This window comes from Manis pentadactyla, chromosome 5, assembly GCF_030020395.1.
Source record: "Manis pentadactyla isolate mManPen7 chromosome 5, mManPen7.hap1, whole genome shotgun sequence".
In the NCBI taxonomy this organism is placed as follows: domain Eukaryota; kingdom Metazoa; phylum Chordata; class Mammalia; order Pholidota; family Manidae; genus Manis; species Manis pentadactyla.
In genome coordinates, this window is record NC_080023.1 from 91,586,808 (window position 1) to 91,601,612 (window position 14,805).

The 14,805-nt window shown below is 36.6% G+C and overlaps 1 protein-coding gene across 1 annotated transcript in view; it reads right to left on the bottom strand.

The window, feature by feature from the left end:
• The window catches only part of COL25A1 (collagen type XXV alpha 1 chain), a 468,658-nt gene that overhangs the window by 16,305 nt on the left and 437,548 nt on the right, over positions 1–14,805 (bottom strand). The window contains exons 30-31 of the mRNA XM_036920918.2: positions 8,220–8,246; positions 550–603 (exon numbers count right to left, since the gene is read on the bottom strand). Coding sequence (XP_036776813.1) covers positions 550–603; positions 8,220–8,246 — 81 coding nt within the window. The remainder of the gene's footprint in view (positions 1–549; positions 604–8,219; positions 8,247–14,805) is intronic.

Consider the following 14,805-nt stretch of genomic DNA (forward strand, 5'->3'; position numbering starts at 1 on the left):
AGGTTAGGGAAAGGTTTTCGTTTTATAATGCACTGAAATTATTTCCTTATGGTTCAAGAAAAACAGGCTATTCTTTTGCTTTAAAAAAAAATGGAGCATGTGTAACTGTGCAGAGAATACTTTAGGTTTTTTCATTTCCTTTTAAAAAAAAGTCCTGACTTACTCTAAATGAATACAGTAGCTTTAAATAAAAGATTATCAACCAGAATTTGTAGTCCTGGAAATATTAGCTCCATTGACTTCAACTCTCTGGATTAAGGCCAAATGAAAATATGGGTTAAGGAGGCAGGGGCTGAGCTATTTATTTTAGCTATGTAAATGTACCTATTGTTTTTTTATGAAGGCAGCCATTTCTATTTTAGTGCTCTGCTGTTCTCTTCTCTCCAAGTGAGGAGTCTGAATAGAACTTCAGATGGTATCTATTTTTATTTAATTAGCTGGCTCTTTATTTCTTCTGGACAACGAACAGTTCAGTTCAACTAAAATGGAAAAGCCACACTCTATGTGTTTTCTTTAGGTCACAGCTTAATAACCTCAGGGGCAACTTACTCTTTCTCCTTTGGGACCTGCAGGGCCATGGGGTCCCATAGGGCCATCTGTACCCTAAAAGAAGATAAAAATAAGATAACATGAGACATATCCCAAGGGCTGTAATAAAAGCAGTTATAATTTATCCTGGATTTTTCCTGGATGAATGATGCCTTAGAATGTCAGCAGGTCTGTTCATCTCCTTTCAAAGGGTTTTATACTTGATTCCTTTCAGGCCAGCAGTTTTCAAGAAACACATGCAAAAGGGATGAGTTATATAACTGCATATTTCAACAAAGGGCACACACAAAAAGCTGTACATCATATTTAAATATATATTTCTCTAAATGGACTAAATGGAACATCTTCACTTTGTCCCTATAATCCTGAGAAAAATGTAACGGTTTCTTCTTTGCATCACTTCTTCTCACATCCATGTCCCCCCATTCCTCTCCTTGGCCACGAATGCTCTAACGCTCTGTTTTCAGATGTTTAAGAGGCTTGAACAGTTATACAAGTGGAAAAAATATTAAATAAATGAGAACAGTGTGTAACTGTTCAAACTTTCTTTGGCTCTGTTGGGAGCAGCAGGGAGCTTAGAGGGAAGAAATTATTCTTATAGGTTCTGCTGTAGTGGCTGAAGTCACCAGGCTTACAAGGTACAAGCCAGGCAGCTGGATGATTTACTGGCATAACTGCCCTCTGGCCTCCTGGTTCAGGATTAGGATTTCTTGGCAGAAGAGCTAGTATCTGAATGAACATAGAACACTGAGGTCCAGCGAAAACAGTGACTGCCTGAAGCAGGTTTTTAGGATTGAAGAATTCGGGATTTCTTTTTGAGTCTTAAAATGTACTAAGGACTTGAAGTATATTTGCTCATTTCTAGGAAGACTGCTTTGATTTACAAATAATTTATTATAGTATTTTCAAACATTAGAACTATCCCAGCATGATTTTTATAGTATTCTTCTTTCTGTTCTACTATTCTTGTTGATTCTATTAAAGCATTATGACATAAAATTACTTAGGATTTTAAACTCATTCTAAAGTTGGTGAAGTCTCATCATCTTAACTGATATTTTTCTTACTACCTGAACTCAAACTCAGAAGATTTCTAAATATGAGTATATTCCGCTGAAATTTAAGAGATGGAACTGTGAAGGAACAAAGAAAAAAGACAAAATGACAGAAGACAGACAAGTTATTTTGATGAACAGAGATTTGAAAGTTAGTTCCAAAAAAGAAGTTACGTTTTTAATATGGACATAAACATAAAAAGAAAAACAAGGTAAAATAAATTCCTATTACTTTAATCCCCTCAGAAGGCCCCTCTCTTGAAATTATAGGAAATATCCATTGGTTATAGAAAAATTTGTCTAGGATTCTAAGACAAGGAAGCCACTTAGATTGGTCATTCTTCCCACTTGAGTTATCCAGACTGAGACCTGGGTTTCAGAAAGACATTCTGCAGTCTAGGCTGTATGTCAAACAGAGCTGCAACCCACGCTCTGTCCACCTTTCTTGCTCCTGCCACTACTTTTGTCCACCTTTTTTCACTCCAGTCCTATGTACCTCCCATCAAGTGATAAGAGTAAGTGAGGCAAAAGGCTCTGTACTGAAGCACAAAATTCATAGCCACAAAACACATTGGAGCAAGATGAGGTACTGACTCACCCGGGATCCTGGCTTTCCGTCTAAGCCAGATGCTCCCTGTGTGATTTGTTGGTAGCAGAGTTGGTGGGTGTAACACGAATGACAAGAACAGAGATTAGTATGAGGTACCGATGCACAAATGCAACACTTCATACAACATAATATGCAGCCACAGGGTTCTGGGATAAATATCACATTGCTACAAATTGTTAGTTCAAAAAAAAAAAAGAAGAACAAAAACAAAAACAAAACACACGACGCTTAACACCCCACAGATGATGGCATTTTAATGACATTTCCATTCAACAAATTATTATTTAGAAATCTAGATAATGAGGTTTATAAAGTGGGCTTGAAACTAGTTACTGGTAACAGTGACAGTCTGCTAATTTCTGTATGAAATTCATTTTCTAAAGACTGTATACCATTTACAACATATTTCCTTAGGTTCCAAAGAAACAATAATGCCAAACACCTAAGAAAGGGCTCATTATAATGATCGAACACAGTTAGAATTTCAGAGAAGAAAAGAACTCTAGTTTTGCTTGTTAAAACAACATTTATGAATAACAAATGCAGAATTTTAACGTGGATTTTACATGAACAATACTCATTGTTTTCTGGGTGGTTCTTACTGCGTTCACTTTAGTCACCACTAGAGGGACTTCTAGTAACAGCAAAAAGCCAGAAAAATTTCATGAGTCCAAACAGAAAACAACTATTTCAAAAAAAGTCATTCCTCAATTCACTTCAAATAATCATTGCATCAAAATCTAAATGAGAAATGCTTTAAAAACTTAATGGCATTCTCAGGCAATGCACGCTTCTCTTTACCTTGAACTCTAGCCTATGCATAGTGTATGATTAAAAGGCGACATTGCAATGCATGTTTCAAGAACAAGGACAGTTACTCTTTAATATGGCTCTTGTATCTCAAAACTCAAATATTTATGGTGCTTTACAAATATTGATTAGATCAATGAGTATTTAAGAAAGACAATGCTCTAGGTCTCTAAGTTCTCTTGGCAAGGTTGAAAACTATTTCCCCATTTTATGCTTCAGATGTAGTTAATAATGTAACATGGAAGAAAAAATCTATTCCAGCTGCAAACTCTAACAGTGATGCTATGCCATATATATTTTGGGTACTTTCAGTTTTTTATTTTACAATTCCTTCCTATTATGAGTCAGACAATAACTACAAGTATATCTTTAGTTAGCAATGATCAAAAACTTTTAAAACTTGGTATTGGTTGTTTAATGCTATTGTATGTAGAGCTCTCAGCTAAATGTTGTGTAAAAATTATCACTGGCCCTAACTTTGAATAGGGCAAACTGTAAGGAATAAGATTGAAGATTTAAATAAAATGTAATCCAAACTTTCTTTTGCCTATTGATACTTTCTTCAGTCACCATTTTAACATTTAAAGATGAATAGGGAGATGACAGAATTTTTGTTTCAATGATGTAATGCTGTATTTACCTGGAGTGTGCATTAATGATTCACATATGTTACAGAGTTCCTATGAATATGGCCCATTGACCTAATTGGTATGATTTAACCTATTTTCTATTAAAAGGCCTATATCATTCAATCTGTAAATGAATACATATCAAGCAGCTACATATTGAGCATACTGAGCAACTGTGCCTGATTTATTTAAGGGATTGCTTATCAAGTAAAACACTTTGGTGCTTAAAATCGAGTACCCATGGGAAAAATGAAATAAAAGTGGTCAACAGCTTTTTTGATGTGTAAAATATGTGTAGAAACTATTTCTACTATTAATTTTGTGATCTTTTAATAATGTGATCTATTGTGTTCTTTACTGACTCTCAGCTGTAGTCACTGAATAGATAGCCTATTAAAAGCTTGAAACTAAAAAATCATACTTAATAATTTTTTAAAAATGACACTTTTTAGAGTTGTGGAAAGAAGACTGGCATACAGTGCATGAAAGGTGAAAATTCCCTGTTCATTAAAAATAAAAATCTCTAGACTACTGCAAAATACTTCAGCCTCTCCGCTATTGCCATAAGGCTCTCTCAAGAGGGCATTTCCAAAACAAACAACATGCGACATGGAGACCATGATGTGACTGATTAAAAAGGAGTCACAGGACAGACCTCACACCATCCATCAACAATGGCACTTGCATATCTGCCATTGACAGAAGGCTATACTTTTTGGTACTGAAGGAGAAAAACCAAAAAACGGAGGGAGAATTGTAAAGTAAATTGCACTGCTTTATAAAAACATTTGGGGAAATTCTGAAATAACTCAGTACAATACTTTTTAAAATTTCATTATTTTGTTCTGTTTTGTTTTTATTAAGGTATTGTTGATATATACTCTCATGCCACCATCTTTAATCTCTCAGTGCAATACTTTTTAAAGGCGGAGGGTGATGGAATTGTCATCCTTAAGAGAGGAAAGCTGGCATGTATGTGATTGAGTGACAGAACATTATGGCCCTGTTCGTTATTGGGTGTCCCGCTGACATGAAAGCAGATATCAGAGAAAACAAAACTGGGCTGGGCTCTACTCTAACATAGTATGTTTCTCAATTACAGAAATCTCAATGGTAAGATAGTTACTGAGTAAACCAGAGTTGTTACTAGGGTAGAAAGAAAAGTCTGAGATTTGCACTGAAATGGAAAGTTTTCTTTACTTACTGGAAGACCAAGGGGTCCTCTGTCACCCTTTTGACCTGGTTCACCCTTCAATCCTTTAACACCATTTAACCCTGGTTCACCCTAAATGCAAAAGCAAATGCCAATTTTGGTTGCTATATGGGTGTTTCAACTGCGAGAGAAGAGAGCCAGTCTCTGAAACGGTTGCAGATTCCAGTTTTAGGTAGCAGCAGAGTCAGGCTGGATTTGTCCTGCGTAAGTTCAAAATTAATGAAACTGTGAAAATTTTACTAATAAATTTTTAACAGTTAATAAACTGAAACTGACATTTAAATAATAGTCTAGGAAGCAAAACTCCTGAGGAAGTGTGTTCCTTACAATCAAAATACATATGATACAGTTCCTGAATTTTTCAGTTCTACCTCAAGGAAATTGGTGAAACCCATTTGTTGTAATCAAGCAAATCAAAGAGTGGTGGGTAATGAAGAAGGTTCAGGAGGAAAAACCCACTCTGCTGGAATGGAAAACTGGAATATGCAGGACAGTGTTATACACAGGTATTTTAAGCCTTTAAGCATCTTTCCCAGAAGAATGAGCTAAAAATGTAACAGCTGATGTTTGAAGTAATGCCATGTAGTGAGTTCTCATTCACTGACATTGCCAAGTCAGCTCCCTACGTGGATTAATCAATAGAATAGACAACAAATAGCTAATCCCAGAAGAGAACATGAAGATCACAGAATTGAAGTGTAGTTTTGTTAACTGTCTGTCTGCCCAATGTTAGAATAAAAGAGGTTTTGATTTTAACATAAGGTGACATTACAAAAGTCATCGTGATGGGTTCTCTTTGTTTTTTAAAATACAGCACACCTATTTTCTATCAGCAGCATCATGATAGTTTTGACCTGTTCACTTTACAACTTTTAAGTATAGACATTCATTTCATCAAAAAAAATAGATCTTGAAAGACTTGTGAAAGGAAGATAATTTCAGTCTCAAATGACCTACAAAGTCTTGCTGGGTGGGGTGGGAGAGGGGAGAGATTATGCTCACCTGGTGGGAGGCATTATTAACCTGGACAGTATTTCCCTCATTTGACTGATGATGAAATGAGTCTGGTGCTTGTTAAACATAAATACAGAGCCCCCCTAGACCATGGTAGCACAGGAATGGGTTTTAAAAATAAGCCTTTCAAGTGATTATTCTCATCAGAAAACGCTGGGAAACACTAAGCTAGATTCATTCATGAAATCATGCTATATATTTGAACTTTCAAAAGGGTCATAAAAATAATAAACATGGATTTTTGGGATTCTAAGGATTGGATGTTTGCAATGCTGCCACTGTAGGAATTCCAAATGGGCTACGGTTAGTAAGTATGATCTTGGAAATGTCACAGAGCTAATCAGTGTGAGACCAAGCCAAAGTTCAATAGTCAACTTCAGTCAACTGGTCCAAACTTGAGGTCGATGGCTTTGCGTGTATGTGAACTTGTAGCAAATGATTCTGACATGATGAATAGGCAGGGGAACCTTGACAGGCTATGAAATTCTTTGAGGGGAGTGAGCATTATTTGAGAAGGTGAGTTTATAAACAATCAAATTCAATGGAAAAAAGACCAAATTTCAACTCTGGACCTAAATTCTAGTCCCAGATCTGTCATTTAATTGGCAGTGCAATTTAGGGCACATTACCTAAATTTCTTGGACCTATAGTTGATCATCTACAAAATCAAGGACCTAGCATAGGTAATCTGTGAAGTCTTTTCCACCTTACAATTCTCTGAAATCTATGATTTAAGTAACAACTGAAGTTAAGTTGGCAGAATAGTTAATAAAATAAAAAGTTAAGTAGGCAAAATAAATCAGTGCAGTTTAGATATCAAAAAGATCTTGGACATCTATCAATCTAATGGTGATGGGGTATCTGAATCACTCATGGAATTAAAAGCACAGTCTTGAGGCTTTAGCTTGAGTGGTGCCTTAAAATCCAAGGAGAAGCCAACAGAGGGAAACTGTTTAGTCCAGAGCAAGCTAAGAGGCCCAGAGAGGTTAGATAACTACCAAGACCGAAAAGCTGATAGATGGGCTTTCTCTTCTGAGCCCCAGACAACATTCTTACAACAAAGTATAATCCATGCCTCTGAGACACTGTCTCTCACGGGCCTTATCGGAAGATGGGGTATCCTAAGAACAAGGAGGCATGAATTCTTCCCATTCTTGGGTGAGTCACTTGTCTGACTATGAAAAGGAAACTCAGGTTTCTGGAGTCAGATCAATAACTCTGCATGCCCCCGTATCCGCAGTCCCCCAAAGTTGGGTGGGCAAGAGGGAGTTCCCGGAGGGGATGGTGGGCTGCCTCTCAGCTTTCTGATAACTAGTGCCAACATTGCATTTAAGTGTTCCCTTACCCTTCACATTTAAATGCACCAACTCACTACTGAGAAGTTTTAAAGAATCCTTGAAACTTCTCTTAAGTAGCCTTGAGGACTAGCTAAATTTTTCTGTTCAGCATAAAGTCCCAGATCAAATCACAAGACTTCAATAACAACAGACATTTATTCAGTGTTTATCAAACAACTTCACTGGGTATCTTGCGAAGTGTTCTATAATCGTATCTCATTAAATCATGACAACACTAGTTGAGTAAATGAAAGATCAGAGAACGTAAATAGTCTACTTAAGGAAACACAGCCTATCAGTAGCAAAGCTGAGATTAGACCATAGGTCTTCCTTGCATATGCCTCCTGGAAGAAGGAACTTGTCATTCAGAGCTTATTTTAATCCTTCAAGATGTCCTCTCACTCTACACATGGAAACCATCTTCATGATACAACCTCGCACTAATTCTGACAAAGAGGGGCTATTCTCCATTGTTCTCTTGTAGTCCAGAGTATGCAGTACATATATGTGATGCAATCTTCTCTTCAGTATAGCACACCTGATAAACCAGTCTCATTTTAGACCAGTGCCTTCTGAGAAAGTACAAAATCAAGATGTAGAGTACTCAAAGCATCTAGATGCAGTGCTGCTAAGTGACAAGCAAGAATAATCAATAATATCTAAGTATACAGCTAAAGATACCATAATAAGAAAGAGCACATGGCCTAGTCTGAGAATCTCAACAGTTTCACTTCTAAATGGCTGACTTTGAGTGTATTATGAAGAATAACTAAAGAAACGTACATAGTGCCACAGAAAAAGACAAAATGATGACTAATTTCTAGGAGATATCAGTTGAATTTGTTGTCACTGTGTGTTGTGAGATATAAACATCTGGATACTTAAAGGCTTAAAGATTGTCAACGTTACTTGACAAATAAGACAGGACAGACATGCTTCCATCATGCTTCTCCATGATCAACAAGGAAACAAATCATATAATCTAGGGATTTGTTGGATTACCTTTGGTCCAGGAAGTCCATGGGGTCCCTGAAAAAACAGAAAAAAAAAGTATTGTGAACCCACACTACTCCTGTTTTCCAAAGCTCCATTTAAAAAAATACATTTGGCAAATGTGAGATACTTGATGAGTTTATATGAAACAGAGGTAGGTCCTCAAAAACAGAAATTTGCCAAAGTAAAGTTCCAGACTTTAAGTACCAGCAGAGAGGAAACCTTTCCGTTATTAAGGGCTTTAGACTCAGGTACTGAGGAATCTAAAAGAGGAGCAAAATGAGATGACAGTCAGGTTTGGAACCTTGTTGCATCAATTACATAAGACTACGGGAAGGATTCTTACATGAAAGCGCTAAGCATTATTACTTAGAATGCATTTATTTTTACAAAGATGAACTCTTCAAGGTTCTTGTAAAATTGCTTACCAATGAAAGGACGTAAGTATGTACACATGAATCAGGGCCTTTTCCCTATATTTTGTGGAAAACCTAAATATAGAGACTAATTAGTCAACCTAAATTAACTAAAAGTTACTGTGAATTGCTTTAAACTTTTTAACTGACTTAAATAAAGTACAGGTAGATATTGTGTATTTTACAAATTGAAGGTTTGTGACAATCCTGCAAAGAGCAAATTTATTGGTGCCATTTTTCCAACAGCTTTTCCTCTCTTTGGTTTCCATGTCACATTTTGGTAATTCCTGCAATATTGCATTTGTTATGGTGATGTGCAACCAGTGATCTTTGGTATTACCCTTGTAATTGTTTTGGGGCACCATGAACCATGCCCATAAATTAGAAATGTGTGGTTTCTGACTGCCCCACTGACCAGCCTTCCCCTGTCTCTCTCCCTCTCCTTGGGCCTGAAGATGAGAAGGGGAGACTGTACTGCTGCACCTCATGATAAAATCTGAATGCAAGAGGAGCTTCTTATGGATGAGCAAAGAAAATGGTTTCTTGAGATGAAATCTACTCTTGGTGAAGATGCTGTAAAGACTGTTGAAAAGACAACAAAGGATTTAGAATGTTACATAAAGTTATTTGAGCAGTGATAGGGTTGGAGAGAGCCAATCCCATTTTGAAACTTCTACTGTGGGAAAAATGCTATCGGAGCATCACATGCTACAGAGAAATCGTTTGTGAAGGGAAGAATCAATCAATGTGGCAAGCTTCACGGTTGTCTTATTTTAAGAAATTCCACAGCCAAACCAACCTTTAGCAACCACCACTATGATAAATCAGCAGTCATCAGCATTGAAGCTATCTCCTTCACAGCAGAAAGATTATGAAATGCTGAAAGCTCAGATGATTGTTAGCATTTTTTAGCAATAAAGTATTTTTATGAAGGTATCATTGATACACACTCTTTTGAAGTTTTCACATGAAATACACTGTGGTTACAACATTCACTGATATTATCAAGTACCCCCATACCCCACTGAAGTCACTGTCCATCAGTGTAGGAAGATGCCATAGTCACTACTTGTCTTCTCTGTGCTATGCTGTCTTCCCTGTGACAGGCCCCACCCCCACCATGTGTACCAATCATAATACCCCTGAATCCCCTTCTCCCTCCTTCTGCACCCTTCCTCCCCAACCCCTCTCCTATAGTAACTACTAGTCCCTTCTTGGAGTCTGTGAGTCTGTGTCTGTTGCTGTTATGTTCCTTCAGTTTTGCTTCATTGTTATACTCCACAAATGAGGAAAATCATTTGGTACTTCTCTTTCTCCACCTGGCTTATTTCACTGAGCATAATACCTTCTAGCTTCATCCATGTTGTTGCAAATGGTAGGATTTGTTTTCTTCTTATGGCTGAATAGTATTCTACTGTGTATATGTACCACATCTTCCTTATCCATTCATCTACTGATGGACACTAAGGTTGCTTCCATATCTTGGCTATTGTAAATAGTGCTACAATAAACATAGGGGTACATAATGTCTTTTTGAATCTGAGATGTTGTTTTCTTTGGGTAAATTCCTAGGAGTGGAATTCCTGGGTCAAATGGTATTTCTATTTTTAGTTTTTTGAGGAACCTCCATATTGCTGTTCCCAGTGGTTGAACTAATTTACATTCCCACCAGCAGTGTAGGAGGGATTCCCTTTGCCCTTTCTCTGCATCCTCCCAGCATTTGTTGTTCCTAGTCTTTTCTATGTTGGCCATCCTAACTGGCATGAGGTGATATCTGCATTTCTCTGTGGTTTTAATTTGCATTTCCCTGATAATTAGTGATGTGAAGCATCTTTTCATGTGCCTTTTGGCCATCTGAATTTCTTCTTTGGAGAAGTGTCTGTTCATATCCTCGTGCATTTTTTATTAGGGTTATTTGCTTTTTGGGTGTTGAGGCATGTGTGTTCTTTATATATTTTGGGTGTTAACCCCTTGTTGGATATGTTGTTTACAAATATATTCTCCCATATTGTAGAATGCCTGTTTGTTCTGATGATGGTGTCCTTTGCTGTACAGAAGCTTTTTAGCTTGATGTAGTCCCATTTGTTTATTTTTGCTTTTGTTTCCCTTGCCTGAGGAGATGCATTCAGGAAAACAGTTGCTCATGTTTATATTCAAGAGAGTTTGCCTATGTTGTCTTCTACAGGTTTTATGGTTTCATGACTTACATTTAGGTCTTTGATCCATTTTGAGTTTACTTTTGTGTATGGGGTTAGACAATAATCCAGTTTTATTCTCTTGCACGTAGCTGTTCAGTTTTGCCAACACCAGTTGTTGAAGAGGCTGTCATTTCCCCATTGTATGTCTATGGTTCCTTTATTGTATATTAATTGACCATATATGCTTGGTTTTATATCTGGGATCTCTAGTCTATTCCATTGGTCTATGGGTCTGTTCTTGTGCCAGTACCAAATTGTCTTGATTACTGTGGTTTTGTAGTAGAGCTTGAAGTTGGGATGCATAATGCCCCCAGCTTTATTCTTCCTTCTCATGATTGTGTTGGGTATTCGGGCTCTTTTGTGGTTCCATATAAATTTTAGAAATATTTGCTCCAGTTCATTGAAGAATGCTGTTGGTGTTTTGATAGGGATTGCATTGAATCTATAGATTGCTTTAGACAGGATGGTCATTTTGACAATATTAATTCTTCTTATCCATGAGCATGAGATGTATTTCCATTTATTGGTATTTTCTTTAACTTCTCTCATGAGTGTCTTGTGGTTTTCAGGGTATAGTTCTGTCACTTCCTTTATTAGGTTTACTCCTACGTATTTTATTCTTTTTGATAGTTGTGAATGGGATTGTTTTTCTGTTTGTTCTTTCTGCTAGTTCATCATTAGTATATAGGAATGCAACAGACTTCTGTGTTTTAATTTTGTATCCTGCAACCTTGCTGAATTCAGTTATTAGTTCTAGTAGTTTTGGGGTGGATTCTTTTAGGGTTTTTTATGTACAATATCATGTCATCTGCAAACAGTGACAGTTTAACTTCTTACATACCAATCTGGATGCCTTTTATTTCTTTGTGCTGTCTGATTGCTGTGACTAGGACCTCCAGTACTATGTTGAATAAAAGTGGGGAGAGTGGGCATCCTTGTCTTTTTCCTGATTTTAAAGGAAAAACTTTCAGCTTCTTGCTGTTAAGTATGATGTTGGCCATGGGTTTGTCATGTATGGCCTATATTATTTTGAGGTACTTGCCCTCTATACCCATTTTGTTGAGAGTTTTTATCATGAATGGATGTTGAATTTTGTAGAATGCTTTTTCAGCATCTATGCAGATGGTCGTGTGGTTTTGTCCTTCTTGTTGATGTGGTGGATGATGATGGATTTTCGAATATTGTACCATCCTTGCATCCTTGGAATAAATCCTACTTGATCATGATAGATGAACTTTTTGATGTATTTTTGAATTCAATCTGCTAATATTTTATTGAGTATTTTTGCATCTATGTTCATCAGGGATATTGGTCTGTAATTTTGTTTTTTTGTGTTGTCTTTGCCTGGTTTTGGTATTAGAGTGATGGCCTTGTAGAATGAGTTTGGGAGTATTCCCTCCTGTTCTACTTTTTGGGAAACTTTAAGTAGGATGGGTATTAGGTCTTCACTAAGTGTTTGATAAAATTCAGCAGTGAAACCATCTGGTCCAGGAGTTTTGTTCTTCAGTAGGTTATTGATTACCAATTCAGTTTCTTTGCTGGTAATTGGTCTATTCAGATTTTCTGTTTTTTCCTGGGTCAGATTTGGAAGGTTGTATTTTTCTAGAAAGTTGTCCATTTCTTCTAGGTTATCCAGTTTGTTAGCATATAATTTTTCATAGTATTCTCTCATAATTCTTTTTATTTCTGTGGTGTCCGTAGTGGTATTTCCTTTCTTATTTCTGATTCTGTTTATGTGTGTAGACTCTCTTTTTTTCTTGATAACTGTGGCTAGGGGTTTATCTATTTTGCTTATTTTCTCGAAGAACCAGCTCCGGCTTTCATTGATTCTATTGTTTTATACTTCTCAATTTTATTTATTTCTGCTCTAATCTTTATTATGTCCCTCCTTTTACTGACTTTGGGTGAAATTTATTCATCTTTTTCTAGTTTCAGTAATTGTGAGTTTAGACTGCTCATATGGGACTGTTCTTCTTTCGTGAGGTAAGTCTGTATTACAATATACTTCCCTCTTAACATGACCTTTGCTGTGCCCCACAGATTTTGTGTTGAGTTGTTGTCATTTGTCTTCATGTATTGCTTGATTTCTGTTTTTTATTTGGTCATTGATCCATTGATTATTTAGGAGAATGTTGTTAAGCCTCCATGTGTTTGTGGGCTTTTCTGTTTTCTTTGCATCATTTATTTCTAGTTTCAAGCTGGTTGGCATAATTTCAATCTGTCTGAATTTACTTAGGCTCTTTTTGTGGCCTAGTATATGATCTATTCTTGAAATGTTCCATATGCACTTGAGAAGAATGTGTATCCTGTTGTTTTTGGATGCAGTGTTCTGTGGATGTCCATTAGGTCCACCTGTTCTAATACATTGTTAAGTGCCTCTGTCTCATTACTTACTTTCTGTTGGTTGATCTGTCTTTTGGAGTGAGTGGTGTGTTGAAGTCTCCTAAAATGAATACATTGCATCCTATTTTCCCCTTTAATTTTGTTAGTATTTGTTTCACATATGTAGGTGATCCTGTGTTGGTTGCATGGATATTTATAATGGTTATATCCTCTTGTTGGACTAACCCCTTTATCATTATGTAATGTCCTTCTTTGTCTCTTGTGACTTTGTTTTGAAGTCTATTTTGTCTGATACAAGTATTGCAACTCCTGCTTTTTTCTCCCTAGTAGTTGCATAAAATATCTTTTTCCATCCCTTCACTTTTAGTTTGGTTATGTTTTTGGGTTTGAAGTGACTCTCTTGTAGGCAGCATATAGACTGGTCTTGTTTTTTTATCCATTCTATTACTCTGTGTCTTTTGATTGGTGCATTCAGTACATTTACATTTAGGGTGATCATTGATAGGTATGTACTTATTGCCATTGCAGGCTTTAGATTCATGGTTACCAAAGGTTCAAGGGTAACTTCCTTACTATCTAACAGTCTAACTCAACCCACTTAGTATGCTATTACAAACACAATCTAAAGGTTCTTTTTTTTTTTTCCATTTTCTTCTTCCTTCATTCCCTATATTTTAGGTATTGATTTGACTTTGTATTTGCTTAGTAATTAATGGGTCTACTTTCTTTACTGTGGTTTTATTTCTCTGGTGACAGCTATTTAGCCTTAGGAACACTTCCATCTACAGCAGTGCCTCCAAAATACACTGTAGAGATGGTTTGTGGGATGGAAATTCTCTCAGCTTTTGCTTCTCTGGAAATTGTTTAATCTCTCTTTCAAATTTAAGTGATAATCTTGCTGAATAGAGTATTCTTGGTTCAAGGCCCTTCTGCTTCATTGCATTAAATATATCATGCCATTCTCTTCTGGCCTGTAAGGTTTCTGTTGAGATATCTGATGATAGCCTGATGATTTTCCTTTTTGTGATCTTTTCTCTCTCTCTGGCTGTTTTTAATACTCTGTCCTTATCCTTGATCTTTTTTATTTTAGTTATTATATGTCTTTGTATTGTCTTCTTTGGGTCCCTTGTGTTAGGAGATCTGTGTACCTCCATGGCTTGAGAGACTATCTCCTTTCCCAGACTGGGGAAGTTTTCAGCAATTACCTCCTCAATGACACTTTCTGACCCTTTTTCTCTCTCTTCTTCTTCTGGTATCCCTATAATGAGAATATTGTTCTGTTTGGATTGGTCACACAGTGATCTCAATATTTTTCATTCCTAGAGATCCTTTTTTCTCTCTGTGCCTCAGCTTCTTTGTAGTCCTATTCTCTAATTTCTATTTCATTTACCATCTCCTCTACTTCATCTAATCTGCTTTTAAATCCCTCCATTGTGTTTCATTTTGGATTCTGTACTTTTCAAAATTTCCATCCCTTTCTTGAATTCCTCCCTGAGTTCTTGAATATTTTTCTGTAGCTCTGTGAGCATATTCGATTTTTATTTTGTAATCTCTTTCAGGAAGACTGATGAGTTCAGTTTCCTTGGACATCTTTCTGATGTTTGTGGGATTTTGGTTTGAACCAAGTTCTTTTGATAT